At 40.4% G+C, this 26,541-nt stretch overlaps 1 protein-coding gene across 2 annotated transcripts; it reads right to left on the minus strand.

Moving 5' to 3' along the window:
• Positions 1-384: 384 nt before the first annotated feature.
• MBTPS1 (membrane bound transcription factor peptidase, site 1) lies at positions 385-26,251 on the minus strand. Of its 2 annotated transcripts, none has more exons than XM_054840405.1 (23): positions 26,174-26,251; positions 23,692-24,184; positions 22,278-22,535; positions 21,697-21,900; positions 21,212-21,322; positions 19,778-19,887; positions 19,284-19,400; positions 18,211-18,278; positions 17,492-17,594; positions 16,590-16,741; positions 15,456-15,617; positions 14,731-14,875; positions 13,468-13,656; positions 12,725-12,897; positions 11,617-11,732; positions 9,366-9,522; positions 8,392-8,516; positions 7,304-7,381; positions 5,437-5,577; positions 2,956-3,087; positions 2,686-2,812; positions 1,895-2,025; positions 385-1,212 (listed from the first exon to the last, which is right to left on the minus strand). In XM_054840405.1, exons 2-23 carry the CDS (start codon positions 23,876-23,878, stop codon positions 1,016-1,018), a joined length of 3,183 nt encoding a protein of 1,060 aa, XP_054696380.1. In that variant the 5' UTR covers positions 23,879-24,184; positions 26,174-26,251; the 3' UTR covers positions 385-1,015. The 2 variants fall into 2 exon arrangements, with proteins under 2 accessions (XP_054696380.1, XP_054696382.1); XM_054840407.1 differs by lacking the exon at positions 26,174-26,251 and adding an exon at positions 25,525-25,701.
• Positions 26,252-26,541: the final 290 nt, after the last annotated feature.

The raw sequence follows: 26,541 nt of genomic DNA on the forward strand, positions 1-26,541 counted from the left end.
GGGCAACTTGTACCTGCGTCCTTATTTAAGCCTGTAACAAGTCGTAGGCTTTCAGGCAGGACAAACCAAAGGAGATGGGGTTTTGGCTTTGTGACACACCACGCCGTGCTGTCAGGTACCATCCGCACAGCAGTGCCTTATACAGCTCATCACTTAGCTGCCCTTCAGGAGCTCTCTGTTAACTTCTTCTGCAGTTTTGAAGGTTTTCAGCACTCTGTGCTCACACTCGGGGCGAGCATCGTTTGTACGACTGCTCCAGAGGAAAGTCTGTGGGTTGCGATGCTGCTGGGAAAGATAAAGATATGGAAATCTGGAAATTTTCTCTACTCAACTACTTGTTCTTTCTGACTGGCAGCGGAAAGAAGAGCCATCTAGCACATTGTCTTAGCTTCATATAGATAACATATTTATTGAAAATCTGCTTCACCAACAATGGTGAAATCATGACCAAAAATTACAAAACATCATGGTAGTTGGCTTTATAAAAATAAACTGCAGGAGTATGCCTCACCGATTTGTACTGATCTCTCTGGCCCCCTCCCTCCTTTAATGGTGTACGTTATACTCTTCAGCGTAATACCGTTCTAGAAAATTGCATTCCGTCCAAAAAAATGCACTTGTTTTTCCTTAGCAGAGGTCCTTAAAGTGACTTTTCCCCCCGCCCTCCCCAACAATAAATATAGAAAATAGCCTCTAAACAAATAAACTTTAGTTTGGTCAGCTTAAAAAAAAGGTCCATTTTCCCCCTCTTGGGATATGTAGTGACTAAGCAGCCATTTAAACTGTATTCAAGTCTTTGGTGGCTTCGGCTGCTTAAAGCTGCAGTTTTATGTACAGACAATCAGCTGAGGTCCTTTTTTTTTTTTTCTCTCCAGAAACCAAAGACTATGAGATGATGTCAGGTGCAAATAACCAGTACGATCAGTGCCCACATTCGCTGCACGTTCACTGGAACCGATCAATCCCCCCAGGAAAGCAACCGGTAAAAGGAGGTTATCTTTGGCAAGCGAAGCTTTCAAACAGAAGGCGTCTTTGGTGGATGAACCTGTTGCATAAGCTGCGGTCGTTTCACTCGCGGTTTCCGTCTCTTTGGCCTGCTCTTCGCTTTGTTGATCTGCACCACAAAGAATGCCAGAACCACCATGGCACCAAGAAAAGCAAAGACTGGAATAGTCTGTCCTACATCCTGGTTGTACCGGCCAGGCATTATACCTGCAAAGGCAAAGAGGTTTGGAAGCGACTAAGGACCGCATGAGCTATGATGTCTTTGCAACGTTAACGCTATCTACCAAAACGATCTGACGGTAATTCTTGTTCAAAGATGAAATAGCTATTAATCAGCTTACATTTCAGATAGGAAGATTAACAACTGCAGACCGACTAGTGAAAATAAGACAGGATGCTAACATGCACCAGCATTTCCACCTTGTCCTATTTGGGCACGTGAATATAAACCCAGATTTCCCCTGCAACAACTACCTTCTGTTCTGCATTAGAAGAGAGGTGCAAATGCTTCACCGTAAGTGAAACGGTTCGCACACAGAAGTTTAATTAGCAGGAGGTATCTAGCCACAGCTCCCAAGGACGGAGACTGCTGCTGACACCCTGGTCTGAATAGCACCAAAACAAACCTTGACTACCCAAAAATCTTCCTGCTGATATGCCACACACGCTTTCTTCTGAATAAACTATTCATATGCAAAAGTATTTCTCTCCGGCTTCATCAGTCAGCCTTTTACAACACAGCCATACTATTATTTGCATATTTTTCACAACTGAAAATAAACACGGTCTCTCTTCTGGCTGTGCCATATTTGTTTGGTGGTTTGGTTTTTTCCAAAGCTTATACAAAAAGCAAAGCAAAACAGTCACTTTGACACTTTTCAGTATTTACCTCCAGGAATGTCCCATGCTCCGCTTTCTCCAGGGGACAATGGTCTCACTTGGGGTCGGTTCTGTCGAAAACTGGGCAGAGCCACTTTATCAAGGTCAATTGACAGTAACTTTTGATGTTTCCAAAGGTTGCTAGAAGAAATTTCAAGACAGAGGTGACTTTCTTACTTCAGTAATGCAAGTGACAGTTGAAACCTACAAATTCCTCCCTAGGTTGGACTCAAATGACAATCTGATCCATTCTTTAGGTTCTGCATCTTGCAGGCCTCCAAAGTTAAATTCAGATGCCACAGGGACACACTTAGATTGGCAACTATTTACTAACAACTCTTCTTGCACACAGACTATCACAAGTTACCATTAGCAGCTCAGCAGACAAGTATGATGCATATACATACTGATGCATTTGCCTCCGAGTGACTGACTGACAATACACCAAGAAGGCAGAGCTAGGTGAGCTGTTCAAGAAGCTGCTTCAGAAAACTATTTCAAAGGCAGGCAGTGACGATGAATTTAAGCAAGACCATTCACTCTAGGTTGGGATCACTCAATCACAACAACGAACTGACTTGTGAAGCTATTTTTAAAATCCTCCAGTTTCATACTGTAGCTATAAGGTGAGTCAGAATTATTCACTGAAGAGGCATTAATTATTAATTCCTCTTTGCAATCTGCTATTTCTCTAGGAAAGCCATTCCAGCTGTCCCTTGGAAAAGCAGATGGAATAAGTAATTTTTCAGCTGAACTCAAAGGGAGACTTATTGTATAACTATGAGACAGACGTATACTAACCTGGGGGCAGTTTCATTCAAAGGCTGTGGTTTGGCCCAGGAGAGGTGAGGACAAGCAGGAAGGGACCGGGGTTTAGGGTCTCCCAAGTGAGCCTCGAGCACCTTTGAGTATCGATGCAAATGGTTACCTGCAACTCACAGCACAGACAGACTGGGTTACCAAAAGACTGGTAGGATAAGAGTTATTGACATTTGGCTCTGACTAAACAGAGCCTGGGTCTTCCTGACACTCCCTCAGTTGTGGGCTCTGTTTGGTAATTAAGGCTCTCACCTTCCATCCGCTCGGGGAGAGAGTAGCCAGCTCCCGACGGTGGTCGCTGTCTGTTTTCAGAATGGCTGAGACTTGGTGGCGTCACTCCATAAGAAGTGTACTGCAGGAGGGAATCCAGGAGCCAAAAGCAATCTGTGGATTTCATAGCCCCAAAACAAAATATGCGTTATGGCACATTTCAAATAGCTTATCTGTCTGTTAAGAAGGATACAACAACATTTAGAAGTACAATCAGTTTTTCTGGCTCTTGTTTTTCTCCATTTGAAGAGACTTCTCCAATTTCAGAAAGATGCAACTTTCAATCCCTCCTCCCCAATACACAAACACAAAAATAATCCGTTCTGTCTTAAAACTATCATCTTCTCTTGTGTACCAAATCAGGCTCTTTTGTGAGGAGGACATAAAATAACACATCTCAAATATGGGAATTCAAAGTTGGGCGAGGCTGTCCAAGTCCCTGCAAAAACTACGAGGTTTTTCAGTGTGGAAACACAGGAAGATCAGAGATTCCGCTATCATTTCTAAGAGGGAAACAAAGAACCAACTATTTTTTGAAAGGACAAAATAAATACATTGCAAAGAAAATTAAGAACAAGGTAGTGTTTTCAGTGGAAAGTTAGAACTCATTTGCTTTCCTAAGCTTAAAAAAGATAAACAAAGGAAGGGGAAAGGTTTTAGCTAAATCCCAGCTACCTACAGCAGCTGTGGTATTGACCAGGCTGGGAACCAATGCCACAATATACTTGATGGTGCTTTTCCTTTGCACTTCAACAGCACATGAACCCCCGCTTTGATTGTCTCCTAAATTACTACTGCTTTAATCCAGAGCTACCCCTAAGGAACAAAGAGTCCACATCACAATTCTCTAAAGCTTCCATTTGCGACAGCGGGACAACGTCTTATCAGCTATTTCCACCACACAGCAAACTGGTTTTCTCAGAACTTCTCCTCCTCCAGGAACAGTTGGCTGGGAATAGGAATTAATCTTCATAATCCTGGTGTCCCTTAAACCCTCACCTTTGATTTTTAAAGAGGTCAATCAGATTTTAAGGATTTATATTCACAAATGTTAGGAATTTACCTCAGTTAAAGCCACCGATGTCTCTGCAGGAGACACAGCTCCTGGTTCACAACTTAAAAGCTAATTTTAAAGTATTTATTTAGAGCTTTCCACTTTTTCCTGCTTCACACTGAATTTAACAGCATTAGGGAAGTCACAAAGCATCGTTTTCTATTACTTCAAGCTATGTATCTTCTCTTATGCTATGTGCTTTCAATAACCTGCAGCAGGCACATAAGGCACCGATACGTTGGTGTTACAGCAACTCACTGGAAGCCACCCAAAGACAGGTAAGGAGAAGCCAGACAACTTTTAAAGAAAAAGTTTGGGAAAGAGAGAAATGAGCTAAAGATGAAGAGCTCCCTTAGGCAGTAAGTTCCTTTAATAAATAAATTAGTTAAGAGATGGATTAAATAACCAAATATTTTAAAATGTTGGTGACAAAAGCTTAAAAAATTATAAATATACTTTTCATCCCAAAAGGAAAATTCAGGCTGAACATCGCATTCAGTGAAAATGCAGAAAAATATTCACATACTGAATTATCTTCAGCTGCTCAAGCACAGATCTACCAGCCTGCGCTTTACATGTCAGGAGAAATCCAATCAATCTCTTAAAAATTTTATAAGTCAGATCAGATAGAGTGCTAGAAAAAGGTTTTATAAGGACCAACCACAGTGTGTAGGCAGAGAGAACAGCTTCTCTGGGAGTCACAGAAACCACACACACACCCCCCCCCTCACACTTGCCACCTAGAGCTGCAAACAAGCGCTTTGCAAACCCGAACAGAAATTCCTACTTCCGGACATATTTACACCAGCTGGTTTGTGTCAAAGTAGAGTAACACGAAAATAGTAATGCACAACTGAAATGTTGAACATTACCATAAACCCTCACAGGAATCACTGCAAAGGGAACAAGGCACGCTGATGAGCAAACTCAAAAGATAAAATCCGTCGTACTACATAAACATTCTGAAATTGCAACTGGGGAAAAAGTGAAGGGATCCCCTCATGGCCTCTTCACAACGTCAAATCAAGCATGTGTAACTGCTAGTGCTTTCTGGAAACAAAAACACCCCAAAGAGGCAAAAAACCCCACCAACCAACACTCCCACTACTGCCCTGCAAAAAATCCCACCCCAAAACCAGCCCCCAAAGCTTGTGGAATGGGAAAACAGGCAAGCCGGGGGAGTGAATGCTCCTACCTATCAGAGTGCTACTTAATGCGGGGTGCTCTTTTGTTGTAACTGCACCTTATAGCATTTTCAGTAGAGCTCTGCAGAACTGAGATTAATCCCCAGTTAGCAATATTTAGAGATTCCCTAGAAAACAGCTACTTCTGATGGGAACTGTAAGAACCCCATAGGACAGCTGGCAGCTTAAGATAATAACTTTTCCTGCATGTCAAAGCATACACACCTTTCTGTCGATGGCTGTCATCCAAGCAATTAGAGTCACCGTACAAAACAATTCTGCCACCGCCTTCAGAAGGAACTTGGTAAAGTCCCAAAATCGGGACATTTTCAATTACAGCAGTCTCCTGTTTTAAAACTTCAAGACCTAAAGCAAAGCACAAATAAATTTCATAGCCTGCGAAGCATCAACTTCAATTTACCTGTAAATCAATACAGACCACATTGCAAACTTACAAATGCAGCTATGCCACAATTCATGTCACATGTTTATGCAAAGTATTTTCAAAAACCCCATGTTGTTATGATAAAAGTGAACTGCTCCAAGTCTCTGATTGTGAAGTTTCCTGTTGATATCAATGGTTTTCTTTCTTTGGTGGAGAAACAGAATAAGACCTTACAACCTGGATTATCTTCAACATTCTCAAACAAAAAAAGCTATTATTTTCAACAGGTTCAAAATCAAAATGATCTGCCTTACAAATCACTATATGTTTAGTCCTTCTGCAGAATTCTACAGGAAACAGTAACTTAAAATCAGCCATCACAATGCACACTGCTCTTCCCCAACTTACTTTGCTGCCATGCCTATCTACTCCTACAAGAAAATTGACTATGGAACTAAGCAAAGAGAATAAAGACATTCCATGAAATGCAACATCTGTCTCTCTAAGCAGCAGCTGCAAGACAAAGGCTTTGATTTAACTCATTTAAAGCAGTCGTTCAGGGGAAGCTCATTTTAAAGACTGCTGGGCTGCATCTCTCTGCAACTCTGCAGTTACTAGTTACCCTTGCGCTTTGTCTGTTCAGCCTTCAATTCAGGAACAAAGAATGGTATTGTTTAGTAAGGATACCTAAGAAAAAAACCACCACCTCCCCCCAAAAAAAGAAACTCAGGGGAGTTTTCCCACCTTCCCCCTCCACTTTAACCTTGGGCAAATTTTACTCCCTCCTCATCCCAGCCACTCTTTGAACTGGCAGGTAGAGACCACTTTGCATTACATCCAGCCCTGTCACAGTTCAGAGGTCTGCTTCTCAGCCTTTTCTGAAACACTTGTACCAATATTGTAAAGAGCAATTTTTGAAGGAGTATCATTTAAAAGCCTGCCTCCAAAAGCACTGCAAGTATTCGAGGAATAAACTGGCAACCTAAAAGACATGCTTGCGAGACATTTACAATTATAACTGACATAACTGACGAACAGAGAAGATGAAAAAAGCAAGCACAGGAACCTTCCCAGTGTGAATGGGTACATGCAGCAAAACCCAGAGGACACCTGGCTATAAACCTGCCATTTGTAGCTTACAAATCCATGCAATCATTTTGTCTCCTGTGAACTGAAAGCTCTCACAAGCAGCAGGAGGGAAAACACCCCAGTTCATGAAGGAACTAAAATTAAGTCTGTAGAAAGCTGGTTTTAGGTTAAAGGTTTCCTGCCTCTAACACTCATTTCAAAAACCAAAATAAGACAAACATCAAACTCGGTATTTAGTCTCCTTTACTTTAGACACAGAGCTCTTTTGCTTCATGATTGCAATGAAAAGGATTCAACAGAGAAAGCAGGTCCAGCAGGCTACTTGTCAAACTGACTCTCTCTCTGTACATGCAGATGTGTTTACATACAGCAAACACAATAAAAGACTGCATATATACACTTGGATATTGCTGTACTATATAAATATTGCATAGAGTGTCATATTGCAGCTGCCTGTTAGGCATCCAACTACATCTTCTAAGCAAAATGGAAAAATACCTACCCTGTTGATGCGTTTTTCATTCCATTGTTTTTACACCTTTATACTTTGTACCTGTGTCCATGCACCGACTCCAAAGTTCTACTTAAAACACAGAAAAAAGACAAGGAAGTGCATACCTTGATCCTTAAAAGTCTGTGCAATGACAATGCCATCTTCTGGAAACTTTGCAATACTGCATCCTGATGCATAATTCACTGAAAGACATCACAAAATTGCAGTTTAAAGACTAAAAATGACACTCCCTTCCCACCTTAGTGAGCTGTTAAAACAAGCACAGAAGAAAACATATCCAGGAATATTGCTCTGAACTTGCTTATTTTGACCAATATGTGTATTCACAGAGAAGGTATTTCTAAGCACAGCTTTCAAATCTTTCCATTTAGAAGACAGATGTTATCTTTTTTGAAGTGAAAAGCTTAATCGAATGCCATTAGAAACACAGTATTTCACACTAACAGTCATTAATTATACTAGAGAGAACCTGTCTCCTTTAATCAATGCTGGTGAGCATAGAGAGACCTTAGCGTTGGTGCCTTCTCTTTTCACATGTGCTTTCTGAGTGAACTAGTCAGAAGACAGATTTGGAAACAAAGCATGAAAACATCAAGTGACTAGGTCAGATAAAAAGGACTGCCTAGACCTAGAAAGTCTGAAAACAGTAAGGTCACAGACCTGTGGCCTAACCACAAAATTTGAACTTGAAACCAGTTAAACATATTCATTCCAGGCTATTTCAGGGGGAACAATGCAAAAGACGACAAGAACAGGAATTTACAAAGCATCTCAGGATGTTGTGATGCATGTCTAAATTGGCTTATTGCAAGGAAAAAGTCCCCATTGATTTTCTTCCTCCAAAACTTCACATTTCCACTTAATTGCAAAATTAAAAGCACAAGTAAGCCAAAGGCTTCAGCTTGGCAATTAATATTAATTAATTTGTCCAGACAAATAGAGACACACCCCAAAAAGACTCTTCAAAGCATCGACACCTGGAATGCAATCCTAAACTGAGGACATTCATTACCTGGTCTGAAAATTTTTCAGATACAGTCTACCAAGGAAGTCATAATTTAAGGATACTTACGAGACACTTTTCACTCATTTTGAGTGGGTCCCTTGACTTTCACTCAATTTCATTCTCACAGAAAACTATTTTCCAAACAACACACTGTAGCCTGTGTAGGCAATGGACTCCGGTACTCACTTTCATGATTTGCCATGGTAAAATCACCTTCGTACAGCCCGTCGCTAAAGGCCATATTCCAGACAGAAAGCAGATCATTCAGAGCTGGTATATTAGCACCTCCAGTATCTGGCATCCACCACTGCCTATAAAAATTATGGCATAATACAGTTCATTAGTATACAGAATATACTCCTAGAGTGTGTATAATGAAAAATCAGGTATCTTCCAACACCTAGACTTTTTCAAAGTCACTCAAATAAGGAACAAAAAAAAGCCTTGTTTAACTCCAGAGGGAAGTGAGCAGTTGTCTCTGAGGCCTACACTTTCGAGCAAAAGTTAAGTAATACTAACGTAAAGTTCTCAGTGCGTTCCAGTTCCATGGAAAACTTCAATTTGCTAGAAAGAAATTCAGTCTTATGCTCTTTGTTTGGCTAAGATGAGGCAAAAATGATGGTCATGTCATTTGTTTCTCATTTTTCTAATGAAGTAAAATGTTACTTGCTCACAAACTGCAGAACAGATCTTTCTAGCTTAACAGTAACACAAAACAGGCTGACAACTACAGTAGTTAAGAGGGTCTTTATCACCATTCATGATATTAGCGTATTTTCTCTTTATACAATACACTGGAATGATTTCAATAATGGGTGCACAACCTGGCAATTCTGTTTGCAACCCACATTTTCTTTATATTCTGCTCCCTAAAAAGGAAAATATACGTTTTTCTTTGTCAGTCTCCAATTTCTTTCTTCTTTTCATTGTAAATGTTTTTCTGGGCTTTAAAAGAAGATTACATTACCAAGGGCACCTTTGCAATTACGATAAATAGGTAGCTATTCTCCTTAAGCTGCAGCTTAATGCCAATTAAGGTAGTCCCTTCTCACAGGCAGCATGCAAGCACTGAAGTACAGTTTATCACATCTGGGATTTTTAGGGTAATATGTGCATAAAACGTCAATTCTATGGCATTTTATTTCCCAAAGAACTGTCACCTTGTGTTTTCGTCGTAAAACTTGACTTTTCTCATCACGGATGTGTTGTACCAGTCGCTAAACACTACAAGTGAAAGTCCGTTGTCAACATCCCTCCTCAGCTTGGTGATCTCTTCAGGAAAATACTCTTCCTCACTGTCCACCATCAGTAAGGTCCCTGCGTGTAAAAGCAAAACCAAGAGTTCACCAGGCTGTTCACTGTGACATTATTGCTATTCGCACAACCCATGCAAAAGTCAACACAAGTGCGTGTTTTGTACAGTATCTGGTCCATGTGCCCTGTTCTGGCAGCTCACCTGAAGAAGTCACATTTAAGGAAGGGAAATATAAGACAATCAGTTTACAAATGCATCCAAAAAGTAGTTTGCAGCATAGTACGCTTTTTAAGGGTGTTAGTTACAACTCGTGCTTGTATGGTCTCATGAACCGAATGCCCGCATACATCAGCTGTATATTTTGCAGTTTGGTCTCACCCAAATGCTCCATAAACTGAGCCAAACTGTAGCCAAAGAGGACAATCAGGAGATTCACCGCTGATCCAAACTAAAGTGCTAATGCAGATGCACCCTAGTAAGAAGGTTTTTCACAGCTCCAATTTTAAAAGGTACTCCACTCACTACTGCAGATTTGCAGCCAGGTAGACAACACCAATTACTCTGAAACTTGGTTTGATTCAGACCTTGAAAACTACTTTTAGGAACCTGACTAAAGTGCCATTGCCGCTTTCATATAACCCTTTGCCACTCCTGTGAACAAGCAAGCACAACCTTCTCTGCATCACTGAAAAACACAACCATAAAAATATATTTTTATTTGCTGAAAAGATGTTTATGCTTTTAAACTGCTCCTAAATAACAACCACAGATGGTGGCCCCATATCTCACAGTCCCTTGCAACCAGGCCAATTCTACAATTCTGGGCAGTCTGTGTTTGGAAATCCTTCTGATAAAGATCCTGTAGAAACCATGTTAATGACTTGGACGATGGGACAGAGTGCACCCTCACCAAGTCTGCAGACAATACAAACTAGGGAAAAGTTGGACCACAGATTGCTGCATTTTCCACCCCTCACGTCTTCCCATTGAGGAAATTCTGGAGGCCCAACCAACTGCTCATGAAATGAAGTACAATCTAAGACTGGGCTCATACCATCACCAACATGGCAGCTGCACAGGGAACACCTGAAAGCTGTTGGGAGTAACCACAGGAGGACTACCAAAAGAGATGAAAAATCAAGTGTACACAATCCTCTTCTCCACTTAGTGCAACATAAAGTAAACATCCTAGACTATTTCTGTGGGATACTGCATAGGAGCAAAACGGTTCTGTTTTTCCACCCATTTCTCCAACAAAATGATGGTGAACCAGAGGAGAGAGAAGTCCCCTAATGCTGCTCCCTACCGACGGCCTCAGAAGAGAAATTATTTTGTCACTTTTTGAAGGGCTACCATTTCTGTATCCTGTTGCACATCCACTGAACTCAAAAAGCAATGGTGCACTATTTCCTGAAGAATCAAGATAAACAAAAGATTACTACTGACAACATTTCCAGAACTAGAAAATTGTCAGGAGAATGTACCCTCACTTTACAGTCCACCGAAGAGCAGCCCAAAAGAGAAGAGGGTCTTGTTAGAGCATATCATGGTTAAATAGAGGGGCATACTGGAGCAGAAAAGAGCACGAACAGCTTGGTTTGTTCCCTGCCTAGTAAATCTATCAAATCTCCTTCCTGATGAACATAGAAGGAACAAGCCTCATACTGCTTCACTGTCGCATACGGTTGGATGGAATACTTTCCCCATTCTTTTACCTATCCAGAAAGATCAGTGTTTTAAAATGCCACTGCTGAGACAAAAAACCCTCAGAATGGACACACTTGATTTTAGTCCACTATTCACATCATGCTTCATTTCAACTGTGCCAAAATCTTTTTGGAAATACAGTTCTGCTCTGTGGGACTGAATACAGAGGGGCTTTTAACCCACTCAAAGTGGGCTTTCCCTCTCACATTTTCATGATAAGGATAGAAAACTGCACTAATTCCACTAGACTCCCAAGTAACCTTCTGCAGTGACACTTTACACAACTAAATATCACGATATAAATAATAAATACACCCACTGTTAAAATATTTTTCTACTACCAGGACAATTTTAATTTGTGTCCCCACAACATTTTGGTCTTCCAAAAACCAGGCCATTTTGGGAAAAAGTTAACAGTATGGAGAACAAGGCAATTAACTCATGCTTACCATACTGACTTGCATCAAAACACGTAAATGGGGAACCAAGAACCTCAACAAAGTACCCCATGCTCCTTAGGTGCTGGTACATGTCCCTGAAGTTTGTGTGGATATGGTCACCATTCCTTGGGAAAAGAGAAAAGTATTGAAGACATTAAAATCTGGCATGCAGAAATCTGATTTCAATCCTCTAATTATAGATTACTTCCTAGTTGCCTTTCTAAAAGGTCCATTTTTTTTTCAAACGATAATGTGTACTTTTCCAAGCACCATCTCCTCTTTGCAAAATTCATCACAAATGAGACCTGTTCCGAGTGCTACAGACAAGAGTTATACAGTCAATGCCACAGATGGAGCATCTTCCTTATAAAGCACAATTCTACATATTTGCATCACACCATAGAGAAACACTGCTGCATTAAAACCACATGCTCTTCACAGGACTTCCTCCTTGCAAAAGAGCCAGTAAGAGCAGTTGTAACTACACACAGGACCATCTGTAAATAATTGCTGAAACTCAGCAGAGAGTTCCTGTCCATTTGCCATATTGGCATGCTCAAAGTAGCTTTCCAAAAGCCTACGTCTTGGTCACTGACCCAAATAATCCTCACTTAGACATTGTTGTGCAATTCTTCCTTTGGATGCTTCCCTCTCCATCTATGAAAGCCAACAGGTCAGCTGAGCCTCGCCCTGCTTCAAAGACAGGCTCCCTCAATAGACAAGGAGCTGCTGCTTTAGGATTCAGTCTTTCAAATTTCTCATGGTTTTTTTTGATAAAAGAACGCTGAAGTGGCTATTAAAGTGCCCCCCCCTTAACTTCCTGGGAGAAACTGGGGCAGAAAAGAAAAATGCTACACTTTGAAAGCCAAACAAAAATCTCAGTGTCTTAAATGCGCATTTTAAAAGTGTTTCATTTCATGTGAATAAAATCATAGAGCACAAAAAAAATCCTGCACCAAAAGTATGCAGAGTCCAAGTGCTTTTCATGGATTTCTTAGAAAAGATAATCCCATGCCACACTGAAAAAGGCCAGAGCTCTCCGGCATTCAATAACATTATCCTGAATCATTAACACACAATCAAGAAATACTGATTTAATAGAACCTGAGATAAATACCAATCTAACGGATCATTCTTCATCCTCAAATTATCCCTGGGGAAGTATCCTGGTGGATAACGGAGATTATGATATTGATCCCAAAGGACTCGCTTACTACGAGGTGGAGTAGGAATAATCTTCACTTTTATTGGAAGCTTCACCGTTGAAGTCTGCTCTGCACCATTCTTAGACTGAAGGACAGAACAAACTACAGTGAAATCCTTTTTCCCCACAGGAACATTCATTCACCATTTAACTGTGGATTGTAAAAGACCAAAACAATGAAGGTATCAAATCTACCTGTGGTCACCAGTACCAGCTCTGGAGACAAAAAGATGACCTTTGCCTTAAATGACCGTAGTATTTTTTCTGCACTCAAAAGTTTGTATTTATGCTCAGAATGTAAAATACTTAAAAATATGTTACAACTGTGATCTGATTCAATTGTCCAAAACTTTAAAAACTTCTCAGGAACAACTAAATATATTTCTTCTAGAACCATGCTTAAGTAATCTCTTTTTCAAAACACATCACTTAGAATTCACAATAAACAAATGAAATTATGAAGCTGGTCTCAGACAGAGGTTTTCTGATTCTAAAGCAAATCCAATTTGCAGGTTAATCCTGCTCTCAACTATAATTATTTGTACTCTTCCATTTCCTGACCCAATCTAACTTATGCTTTAAATGACAGGACCCCTTAAAAAGAAAGCAGTTTTAATAATTATTAACACAGAAAAAACAAAATGCACAGAACTTACTTCATTTTCTGCAGGGGATGATACTGTGATCATAACATGACCTTGAGCAATGCCTTCCCAAGATGCTGCTTTCTTTGCTACAGAGATGGAAATTGCTAAGTATCCAGACCAAGGCCACAACACAGGGGAATAGGAGAAAGCCACTTCAATATTATCCCCATTTTGGGGGAGATAGGGTTGCCAGTCTGGCTGTAAAATGAAGAATACAAACAGTATTTGCAGTCACTAAGTTTTGCACACATAGCCCTCTTCCTCTGCACAAAGAAACAACAAATCCTAGCTTTTCTGAAGATTATGTCAACTTTAAAAACATCTACAAAACCAAAAAGGTTGGTGGTGTGTCAGTGAATCAACCTAATCGTGACAGCCTTAACGATCTGGACTACTGGCTTTTAAGAGGCAGGACTCTCTTAAGAAGCTATCTGAATAATATGCTGCCTAAGTGCACCTGTTTTAATGTTTTGGGTTCCTGTGCAAAAATTTATTGGGAAGAACACAAAATTTCCTTTCGGTAACCAAGAGAGCTATTGCTGTAACAGATGCAGGCAAATGACATCAGCCAGCTGTGGCTGAGTATTACCAGAAGCTAATGATTTTGGTTAAGAGCTTCAACGCCCTTTAATGTAAGCTTAAATCTAAAACAGACCTCAGGATTCACACTAAAATGCTGAAATTAAACTCATTTACATTGGCTAGAGTTTTGGGATAGGTGCCTTATTTAACTTGCACCAATTCCCAAATCTGCCCTACATTTAAATTTACTTAAAGCTTAATTAAAAAAAATTAAAAATTAAAACCTCCCTAGTCAACCAACATGCTCAATATCTTTGGTGTAAAAGAACAGGTTTTCCAGCAGACCTTGGTAAGTCAATACATTTGGGTCATTTTGACCCATGGAAGAGACATGATTTATAATGTCGCGATTCTTTATTGAGATTGCTTGTGCTCCAGACAAAAAAAAAAAAAAAAAAAAAAAAGAGGACCAAAAAAAAGAAAGATGAGGAAAGTTTACCCAGAAGATTTTAAATGCTACCAGAGAATACAAAGAAATCTCTAAGTACCCATCAATCCAAACTGGTTTTACAAAGATAAAACACTACACACCCCTGAAACCAATGCATTGCTTGAACACTTGTAGACAGCTCACGTTGACAAACGTTACTAATCTGGGTGCGTCCTTTAAAATCAAACACTTTGCATCTCTTGCTCTCAGCAGTAAGAAATCTGATTTGTTCTAGGACTTGGAACAATGTTAAGTCTTACCTTGTCTACAATTCTCCCAGTGACTCCCATACCATTAAGGATAGTAACATTAACAATGGTTGGCATCCCTCCATAATATATGGGCTGAGAACAATAGGGCCACATGTAGGGACATTCTGTCAAGTCAATATAGCTTGGACTCAAACTGCAGCAGGATGGAGGAAGTAAAATTAAAAAAAAAAAAGAAATAAATCAATAAAGAGAAGAACATGCCACTACATGTAACTATGAAAATATTACAGATAAAATATGCCAGTCATAGTTACTCCATCAAGCTCTCACCCCGCTTCCAAAATCTGCCTCAAAATCTTCTGCCCTCCCCCTCCCTTTTTTAAATTTTAAGTTTTGTGAAAGGATTTTCACATTAAAAAAAGAAACTTTTCAGCACAGTGAGAATGTTCTTATTCTCTAAAGTTAAATTTTAAGTACTTTTCTGTTGCGTTCTAGGTTACATTGTTCATAACATCTGAGGCTAGAAGAGAAAGTAAATTTAGCTCTCAGACACTTCATCCCCTACACTGCTATAACTTAGGCAGAAAATACTTTGACTTTTCATCCATTCTCCTGTCAAAATTCATGCTTCAGGATTGCATAAGATCTGTGCAAGTTCTCTTTGTTGCATAAGCACAGATTGCTCAACTGAGTTACACATGCATTACCTGCTCTCTTAAAAGAAATACAGCAAATTACAGTGTATTGTTGATTAATTAAGGATTAAAATTAACCTGGCCTGTGGTTTATAGCTGTTGAGGATCTGATAAGCTCTCAGAAGATCCAACTTGCCATGTCCTTGTTCAAACATATTGACTCCAGGAAGTCTACGCGCTGATGCAATAAGCGCCTGCTTCATACTTGCTGGATTCACCATTTCACGCTTCTGAACTGTGCTGAAATAGGAAACAATAAATGACATTTATTTGCCATCCTGCCCTAACAGTCATTTGATTTAAAGACATTGCAATCAAAAATGAGTTTGCTGTAACATCTTCTGTCCATATTTGTCTATTATTACTTGATATAGTAATCTGGAACACTGCAGAAGAGTGACAAGTTTCTGACGCATTTCTCTTAAAAACTAATATTACATGAATTTTTCTCCTAAAAATGTGCTCCATGGCCAGTAGTCATTACTATGAGGGCAGTATCTTTATATGCTAAATAAAATACTCTGAAAATCAAAGCCTCTGTAATTGGAAACTTCTCGGGATCTTTCACAACATGACTCTTCTGGGGGGCGGGAGATGGAAGAATAGCTTTACTGTTCAAAGAAAAACACACCATTTTATGGAGGAAATATGATGATGCCTTGAATTTTTGGTGTAAGTGTTTCTCAAATAAAGATTTGTCTCATCCTTATGTAGTAGCAATGACAAAGTACAGACTTGCAACTCCCACCTTTCTTTCAAGTTCTTCAGCATGCAAGAGATGACTTACGCAACCGGATAACAGCCATAAAACCCTAAATCCTATAAAATTTACAAGTACATAGATAATTATCTGCTACAGGTGCCTACTTTGAGCAGCTGCTCTTCTACAACACAACTGACAGGAGCTCAGCAATTCAAAATGATTAAAAAATGTGAAAAAATTACTTCATAGTACTGTTCTCCCTAGTTCTCCCCCTAGTACTGTTCTCCCCCTAATAACTATTATTCAAAACAGTTCTCAAGTTTTTCCCAGGAAATTTAGAGCTAGTCAGACAAGGTTATGTCTCAGGCAAAAGAACCATGATTTTATTCTCCGTATTAATTTTTTCTACATCTTAACACAATTTAGTTTTATTTGGTGGGTTCCTTTATCGGGCCTTCTGCGACTTTCCTGTGTCAATATCTTTTTTGAGATTCTTATTTAAGACTTACCTCACTAACAAAGTAACAGCACCTGCCACCACAGGAGATGCTACACTTGTCCCAGAGAGCGAGCGGCATCCACCTTTCATACCAGAACCTCTCACTCCAGAGCCATAAGTAACAATATCAGGCTTCACTCTACCATAACCTCCAGGCAGCTCCTGTGAAAGAAAACAGATGGATTATTGCCCTGATACACAATGAACACTGGTTGCTTCACTTGGGCATTTAAACTAACTGCAGTAAAATTATCAACTAAATTAGCGGACGTTCAGCATCACAGAATAGCACGTAACACCTAAAGAAGGATTCAAGCTGTTTATGACAAGTTCTCCATGTCTCAACGTTAACTTTAGTGCCATTACTCTAGTATCTATGCTAAATATCAAACTGCTGACAAAACAATAACCACACTGCTACCTGGCTAATGAATGAGATGCAGAGCAAACAGAAACATGTTACAGTCCCCTTAATCATGATCACAATGCCATCTCATCTGAAATTATGTGTGCAGTACCTGTCACCTCAGTTCAACAGGCAAATAAGTGCAACGTTACATGTAGCATCTGGAAATCCTAGGGTTTTTAAACTAAAGGAAAGACAAGAGCAGTCCTTCATTTTTGCAGGCACACAGGCAAGTCCTCACCGTAAATCAAAAGGTACCGAACATTGTACAATTACATCAAGAATGCCGATAGTGGTCAAGATTAATGAGAAACCCTGCAACGAACATTAAGCTTCTTGCTTAAAGACTTACAGTCTCTAATCATTCTGATCTTTGATGAAAACTTTTATCACTGGTTACTCCAACATGTACCATCTGCATGGGATTACCCCTTCAAAAAAGGCTCCTTTTCCAAGGCCCTTATTTTGGCTGCAGATGTGGCTGGCCATAGTCAAAAATATCTTACCCAAGTGGTCATTCCCCTAGACGAAAAGCGAGCTATATTATCCTCGAAGTCAATGCCACCTACTCCAATCACATCCATCTGGTCAGCTGGGTTATTCAGAGTCCTAGAACAAGTTGGGAGATAGGAAGACCAAAAAAACCAAAAAACAAGACACAGTTGTAAGTTTAGCTTGATAACGGACATGCTGCCATCAGATTTTTATTAGACACTCTTTTTAACCTCCACAGAAACAAATTTTGGTCCTCCCTGATACAGTTATATTTACCACTGAGAGAAACTTTTCATGCAGTTAGTAACTCAGTAACTAACTCAGTAATTACCAACTCGAAGATAAAACAAAATCTATTTTTAGGCATTTATTTTAGAAATAGATGACAATTCATTCTGGCTTGAACTCTTCTATATTCCTTAAGCCCAAGACCAGTGCCCAAAGATGTCTGCTCACACTAATAGAGAAATGTCAGCTGGAAGTACTGCCACTCTTCTTTTACTGACTTTCCACTGTTTCGATAAAAAATACTTAGCTAAGCACTTCACAAATTGCTGTACTACTACAGCAAGTGATAAAGATCGTGGAAAGAGGGAGTTTAACTTAAGTCACTTTCTATAAACAGATTACAGTGAAAAGAAGGGAAAACTTCCTGACCAAGCACAACTACTTTCAAAAACACATAACAACAAGATATTTGCTTTTCTTTGAAGCGGTCATTGAAACTTACCCATACAAAGGGCCATCATTGCCAATAGCAGAGACCATGATGACATTGTTAGCTGTCAGTTCCCATACCTACAAAAAAATAATGTTTACAATACGGCTCTGCCACAGAAAAGACTTTTCTAACAAACATACACTCCATGGTGCCAGACATAAGAGAATGATTAGTCCAACCCCTCTTTCCTACTGACACTTATAAAATACATCTCACTGGTATATTCAGCATTAAGCTCCAAACTTTCTTAAGATTATGTGACCAACAACTCAGCCTCGACAGCAACACTGCTGATAATACGTATTTAGGTTACACCAAAGGAAAAACTCTTGCCCACAACAAAGCACTCCGGATGCCAAAGTCAAGTTATTCTGAATCCCCTCCAGTAATACTCTGGGGAGAGTAGTGAAGTCACTGTCAAACTAAATTTCAGTGTGGGTTGTCATAAAAAAATATGGAAGAATTTCTATGCCTCAAATCCCTTAATTACCCTTTACAAAGAAAGATGATATCCTTTTTTAAAACATAGTGCTTTTGAAGGCCAGATCGACAATTCAGGGAACCATGACATTTACAAAGACAAAAACCTAACTCCATCTTATCCTGAAACAAATCTCTTATGACAAAGCTGAATCAGCTACCTGTACTTTTTAACTATTTGTCCTTAAACAATTTGCTGCTAAATTCAAGCGATACATATTTTTACCATGAAATAAATTAACCATGCAGAGTTTAAAAAAACAAAAAAACAAAAAAACAAGGGTGGATTTCAGTTACGCTTCTTCTATTAAGGGCCCACTTAGTTGCCTGCATGGGAATCACGCTTCCTAGCAGTACATACAGCATTTTGAAAAAGGGCATGCTTCCATAGCTCTCTGAATATGTGGGCTGTGTTTGTTTGGTTTTTTTAAATCCATTCCTTAAATATATTCCTATAAGCCTGTACACTGTAGAAAATTTCTCTCATGAACAGAGACACTCCACAAAAACTGTCAGTAGCTGTGGCAAACAAGAAGCTCTGCAAGTCCAGCATTCGTGCAAGAGATATAAACACCATGACCACTTTATTTCCTCGTACTAACCTTGTCAACAAATGGATGATCCATGAAGTCTGGCCCACCAATACTTAGATTCAATACATCTATCTTCTTTAAAATTGCATAATTAAAGGCATCCAGAAACCAAGATGTATATGAGACCTATGTAAGAAAGAAGGGGGAAAAAGCTATCATTGGAAAATCCAGTGATTCCATGACAATACAGACTTTGGACAGAGAGGAGAAACACCACCAAAATAAAGCACAAAAGTCTCCTAGTATTTCTAGTGCTCAGTACATTTGAGTGATTGCTCCAACACTATACAGATCAGACTTCCACACATTATTTCTGAAAAATATACCAGATTTGGAAACTGTAAGACATCTTGTAGTAAGTCTCTTAAATAGAAAGGTGTATTCTTCTCACTTATCAAAGAAAATACATCAACATTTACAAGTACTTGTAATATTCCCAAAAAAAGGATTAATGGAGCATTAATCTGGAAAGGCAGAAATTGAAACACATATAAAATAGCTACCTGGTTATTGGTGAACACTCTAAAAATGTGCAGTTCTGCATTTGGAGCAAATCCCTGGCATTCTCTCATGCTGGCTATCACACCTGCTACAAAAGTCCCATGGCCTAAACCTATCACAGGGAGAAGGAAACAAAATAAGATGTTAGGAGACAAACCATTTCATTGTCAAGGAGTTGTACTGTTAAACACCACGTATACCAAATACGATGTCAATCTAACAGACTTTACAACAACCTGCAAATACTAGGTTCAGTCCTAGTCTTCTTGCATTGTAATTTGCTACCATGTTTAGTGAGGCCAGAATTTCCAGCACTGTCCAGCCAGACAACCAGCTGATGAAACTCTGAGAGATACAGTCTCCAGTCTATCCACTCCTGATCACTACCAAAGAAATCAAGAGCCACACAAAGCAATCATGAGAGAAAAAAGTTATTTTGGAAAATGCATGTCACAAGGTCAATGTATTTTTAAGTAAATTTCCTAAGAAATTCTTATTCTGACTCTGCAATAATCATATTTTGTTAAGGATGAAAAATAAGACAAGAAAACACTTTTTTTCCTCCCCTCAAAAAACAATTTAGCTTTTGTTTTATGGGACCTTGTGCATTGTATTTCTGTGCTCCAAATCTGCCTGTTTAGCAACCATCGGGGCACGGAATAGAAAGTGCTACAAAAAGCAGGTGCTGCAATGCAAAGAAATACCGCACAGGATAAAACTGTGGAGGTACACAAGACTGAGCAAGATATAGATATACCTTGAACTCTAAAGGAATTAAAATGCCAACTGCTTCACTGACCCAGACTGTATGAAGTTAATAATCTGTGAAACCATACAGTCAGGGCAAGTTAGGGTCGACATATGAAAAAGGAACACAAACATACCGCAGAAAATAAAAAGTTCTTTGGAACGTTGATAGGCATGAGCCAGCACAGTGTTTGTTGATGAAAACTATATAGATTAGAAAAAACTTTACAGGAAGGTGCCAAAACTCCAATTAGTTTAGGACTGCACAATAAAGAAGGAAAAGGGTCTCCCTCGTAAGCATGGAAATACGTATGCACTGTGAAACAGCAGAATATATCAAAAGGAATAGGAAAGAAACAGCTTTGTGGGGTTTGCTCTCACCTCCACCTACTTTGACAATGTATTTATGCCTGCATAATGTCTTCTTACCCTGACATTTTTCAAATGCTATGATGAAATGCCACATATGTTTCAAAGGAGACTTACGCAATACCCTCCTGGAACCTTAATACTCTTTGTTGAATTTGGTATGAGTACAAAGTGCTTGAGACACTGCAAAATTAAGCTTACAATCTCAAGATATGCAGTTTCAACAGATGTTAGCACCACAGCAGCAATGGCAGTTTTACAATGGAAAACAGAGCATGCCTGTGTCAGAAATAGTCGGACAATTGTGCACAGTAACTCACCATCATCCAAGGTTCTCTCGTTAGTCCAGTTTGTTCTCTCCTTTACATTTTTGAAATGTGGATGTTTCTCACTCAGACCAGTGTCAAACACTGCTACTCTTACACCAGCACCTACAATAAAAAGCATTGATTTTTCTGATTCAACTTCATAGCAAATCTATTCTATCAAGTCAAAGAAAACTTTTATGTTTAATGTAGCATGCAATTTAGAAGCTCAGTAAGTTACAGATCTTAAAGAAAACATATTCCAATTCAGAAATTCAACCATAGATCATAAAGATGAGCAATTTCTCTTAAGTACACACACATACACAGAAGAGTACTCCGTAAGTACACAGTGCATCTCAAAACAAAGTATTTCTCAATCTTTCTAGAACTGGCACCCAATGAGAGATTAACACATAGGACCCAATTAGCTTTTGCTTACACTTCACTTGTTTTTATGAAAAAAGGTAATTGTTCTAAGCCAACAGACAAAAGCATACCTGTGTAACCCATCTGCCAAAGGACGTCTGCCTGCAGGGTCTGAGCAACTTGGCGTGGGATAGCTCTCAGCAAACGCCTGCTTGAGTGTCGACCTGTTGCATGCCAGAAGCCAGAACCTAAAGAAAGACTTGCTCTTCTCAAGGGACGAGATGATTGCCATTTTTGAGTCCATCTGGTTTCATTGCAGTGCAACATTGGATCAGCTATGCAGAATGAGGATGAAGAAAATAGAGTATGAGGAAAACCACGAAAGATTAGCTTTTTATACAAGAAAAATTTTAGATGAACAAGTATCCATTTTCTCTGATCAAAATCAGTAAAAGCTTCCGTTTTATCTACTATGGATATTGTGGTCCATAGTCTCTGGTAACTGACTGCTGCAAAAAGAAATGTTTCTACGTTGCAGCTGGAATCGTTGCCACACGTTAGCAAAGGTATGATGAGACCCTGATAATTTTATAGGCAAAAGAAAAACTGTAGGGTACTTCTCAGTGGTGCAATGCTAAGCTGATGGTCTGAAATAAGGCTGAGAAGACTTTTCCAAAGCAGATCTCATGCAACCACACAGAAAATTACTTACACTCTGAATATTTGAGCGATCGGAAGACCTTCCGCTGAGGTGTTACACGCTTGATGTTTGGATGATCTTCCAGTGTCAGGACTCCATCTTTCTGTTTCTCATTGATCTGAATAACTTCAAAATCACTAGGATAGTCGCTGGCCGGGTTGTTGCGAGGTACAATCCTCCAGTTCTCAATATCACTACTTTTTAGTGCACTTGAAATAAATTTACTTCTAGCTTTAGCTGTGAAGTATCCATTAAAAGCCACAATATACTCTGGAACAAGAGTATCACAACCTATCAGAACTGATATTTAAGCAGCTTACTCATGCATTCACATTGCAAAGGTCAAAATATGTCTTTTTTTTTTTCTTTATCCAGAATAAATAATGATAATTTGAGGCACTTTTTTGTTCCTTTTAGAAATCTGTAATTTATTTCTGCACTAGATAATGCTTTTTTTTTTTCATCAGGAAACCTGCAAAATGCAATAAAAGCCTTTGAAAGGAAGGTAGAATTGTAAATATTACAGAAAGGTGAAACGATGGCAGGGGGAGCAAGGGAGAGGTAACAGACTTACTGTTACATCCAGCAGTACAAACAACTGCTTGATATGCTGATTCAATATGCTTCTTGACACGTATGATTAAAAAATATCTAACCTCTATACGGTAGTGAGTTTTAGTGCAAATTACTGACACCAAGTACAACATGCAGAGAGAACAAAGCTGGTCCCTTGATCTGGATTAGTGATTTGTGAGTGGACCTCACCCATACCACCACACTCACCACTAAGTCCTTGGCTAATTACGCACAGAAACATGGCTACAGACACCCAGGCACACACGCAGCTTTGCTGTGGAAACATTATGGGTACCTGAGGCAGTAAGTGGATGCAAGGTCACAGCGCCCTACTGCTATCCTTTGCCATCTCAGCGGTGATATCTGCCTCACTTCGCCTTTCGTCTACTCCCTTCACAATTACCTTTGCAATTTTTCCACACGGCTATTATCACTTCCAAACTTTTTCTTGAACAAACCCAGAGAAATTTCTTGCCCTTCTCACCCCTTCAAGGCCCACTTGTGGTTATACTTCCTAAAAGAGCCTTGACTATACCGCTGGCCAGGTCAAAACAAAACAGCTACTAAACACAGAGAAGTGACCAGACTTGGTCACCTGAGCCTTCACACTCCACTTTAACAGCCTCGTTATTTCCCCCTCTTCCTTCTCTCATTCTTTGAATCTTGCCTCCAGTTAAACCAAGAACCTTTGAAAAAATTCCATTTCTCTTTTTCAATACACAGAATTTAGCAGATTATATACTTCTACAGAAACTTTCTGAATGTTACAATTGCACAAACACCACAAATCAGTAACATACACTTGAACTTCACAGGGGTATTATTTTTTTACTGCTTAACTCTTTATTACCATGCTCCACGACTGTTGAAGTGAATTCCACTTTCAAAGTAAGGCGAGAACATCCAGGACATACGTGAGCCTCATGAGAGGAATTCCCTAGTCTGGTACCGAAGTGTTTTTTGCCACAGAGTAAAATAACAACCAGAATAAACCAGATGTTTGCAAACTTCATGGTCATAGAAGAAAATGGTTTCATTCCAAAAATTCCATATATTCAAATCTCAATTTTCTTCTTTATAAACTAGTTCATTTTTATTTCAGTAAACATTGCTTTCACTGTGCTGATCAACTGGATATTCTTAAAGCTGTGTCCAAAATAAGTAGAGATTTCATGGTCTTTTGAGTTAAAGCCTTATAAACAGGCTCATTTCTTTCTACGTTTCTTCTCCATTTTGTATTAAAGGATTCGGTCACTCAGGATGTGGTAGCTGAGTCCTGTACTCCATTTTTGATGGCAAAGTTAACTCCCTAGATGAATTAGCAAAGCTGATCGCAAGCCAACCTGTAAGGCAGGGCAATATAGAAAATAATTAAGATTCCATTTGCGCAAATGCATAGCCTCAAAATCACAAAAAATAGACACTTCTGGCAATTAGCGTTAGAAGCAATATGGAAAAAGTTGTTCAAATGTTTCGTTTAGTAATTTTTCATGAACGCTCAAGTCTCCTCCTTGTTCGCCCAGAGCACGTGTGGAACACTCAGGCATTAACCTGACAATAGATCGGGCAACAGTGACAACCAATATCTACCACCCTTCGTGTAAGGGGAGCAAAGAGAACAAAACGACATGCCAGTCCCACAGCAAGGAAAAAGTGCAAAATAAAATATGAGCATGATAAAAAGTGTCTACAGACACATAAAAAAGCATGGTGGCTTTTTTCCAGAAATGTGGCGAATAGAAATTCAGCTATAGTACATCATTTTACACAGGGAGAATCAAATTCAAACTCGCTGCCAAGGGCTGGTAAGGACAAGAGACACTGCAGGAAGCAAACTTTCGGTCCCTGTACTTGTAAGAGAAAATCAGCAGGAAAAAACTCTTTCAAATTTTCTTGAGGTGGAATGTGAGTTATGTGGACACCTGAGAAAATAAGGGCTAGGATTACGGATGTAATAATGTGAAGTTAAAGGAAAGTGTTGAAAGTGTTTTGCACATGGAAGGGAAGCTTCTTCCCTTTATGTTCCAAGGTAGAGGAAGCACTCAAAAAAAATTGCAGTGTTAGTATTTTTTTAAATTCCAAACATTTAACTAGCAATTGATAGCTAAAAAGCCATACGAGATGAGTGAAAAGAAACATTTTCATCTGGTCTGCCACAACACGTGGAAAAGCAGAGCAGAACTTTACATTGCTGCAGTGACCAGGACTGAAAAGTAGGAGCCTTATTAGGGGATTCACATTATTGAGGAGGCTGATGGGCTGACTTCACAACACAACAACAGAATGAATCAAGTCCGCATGTGACAGCTGTTACTTCATTTTTATTTAACTTTATTTATCATTCTCAAGTGTGTCCTTGTAATAGGGATAGAATTCCCCTCTATTTCTAGCTGACAACAGCATGACAGACTGAACTTTTGTGATTACAAAGTTTCCTCTTCATTCCTAAACTAGACACAGTTACAATACAACTGCTGATCTTGGTTGAGTTCTGCCTACCTTATCACTTCCTTGGCTTATAACCCCTATAGCAATAAAATAAAAAATCAGCTACGCAAATGAGTAAAATAAACATTCTTATGGTTGATAACAGATTGTACTTAAGCACAATGCTAAAATACGATGGAAACTAAGAGCAAAGGAACAACAGGCTCACGACTTTTATTCTGTTTAACACCCTTACCGTGCGGGGATGGACAGGACCCTAAGCTTGCCAGCTTGTCCATCTCCTAGAACAGCTACGCCTGGAGTTACTGCCCGGTTTTTCTGAAGTGAGGGTACCCCAGATCGAGCGACGGGAACCCCACAGCGATGGCCGGCCGAGAGAGACTCGGAGACCATCGGCAGCGGAGGAGCCAGCCCGTCCGTCCAGGCAGCTCCTCCCGTGCCACAGAAGGGGACGCGGGCCGCTGCTCCCGCCCAGCGCGCCACAGCCAGCGAACGGGTAAACTCATCTATTCCGTGCCCGTTACCGCGGGGCGGCAGCGCCGCCCCAATCAGAGCAGCCGGGCGCCGTGCGAGGCAGCGCCGCCGCTCCCAACCCGCCCCCTCGGCCGGGGGAAGCGACAGCCGGCCAGAGAGCGGGGAGGGCCCCGCGTAGCAGCCGACCGGAGCACGGCGGCGGACGAGGCAGCCCCAGAGACGAGGGGAAAGCGAGCAAGCACCGGGAACGGCGACCGGGTGCTGCAGGCCCGGGTGCTGCCCGCCCCGCTCCGCGCCCCCCAAAGCCTGACAGCACAGCACTCCCCCCCCCCAGCCCGCGCACAGAAGCGGCACGGCGGAAAGAGCAGCGCCGCCATCCCACTCTCCTCCCCCGGCCCCGCCGCGCTCACCGTGCCGCCGCCGGGCCTGCCACCGCCATTTTGTGTACTGTTTACCACAGCGCTCTCGCGAGAGCCCCATAGCGGCCTGGGGGCGGGCGCATGCGCACGGCGGGGCTGTGCGGGAGCGCGCATGCGCGGCCTGAGGCTGGTGGTAACGGGCAGCGTTGCGGAAAGGCTTCCCGCTGGAGCCGGTAAGGAGGCCGCGCCGCAGCCGCCTTCTGAAGAAAGTTGTGTGAGAATCTGGTTATTCAGATGTGGCTAACTCCTGCCAGGAAAACTTGAGATGTGGAGGTTACCGACAGGGACGGGCAGGCAGGGCCTGAGGAGCGTGAGGGAGACACAGGAGTAGAACGTTATACAGCTTCACAGCTCTCAAG

The sequence above is a fragment of the Grus americana genome, chromosome 13 (genome assembly GCF_028858705.1).
Source record: "Grus americana isolate bGruAme1 chromosome 13, bGruAme1.mat, whole genome shotgun sequence".
NCBI lineage: Eukaryota > Metazoa > Chordata > Aves > Gruiformes > Gruidae > Grus > Grus americana.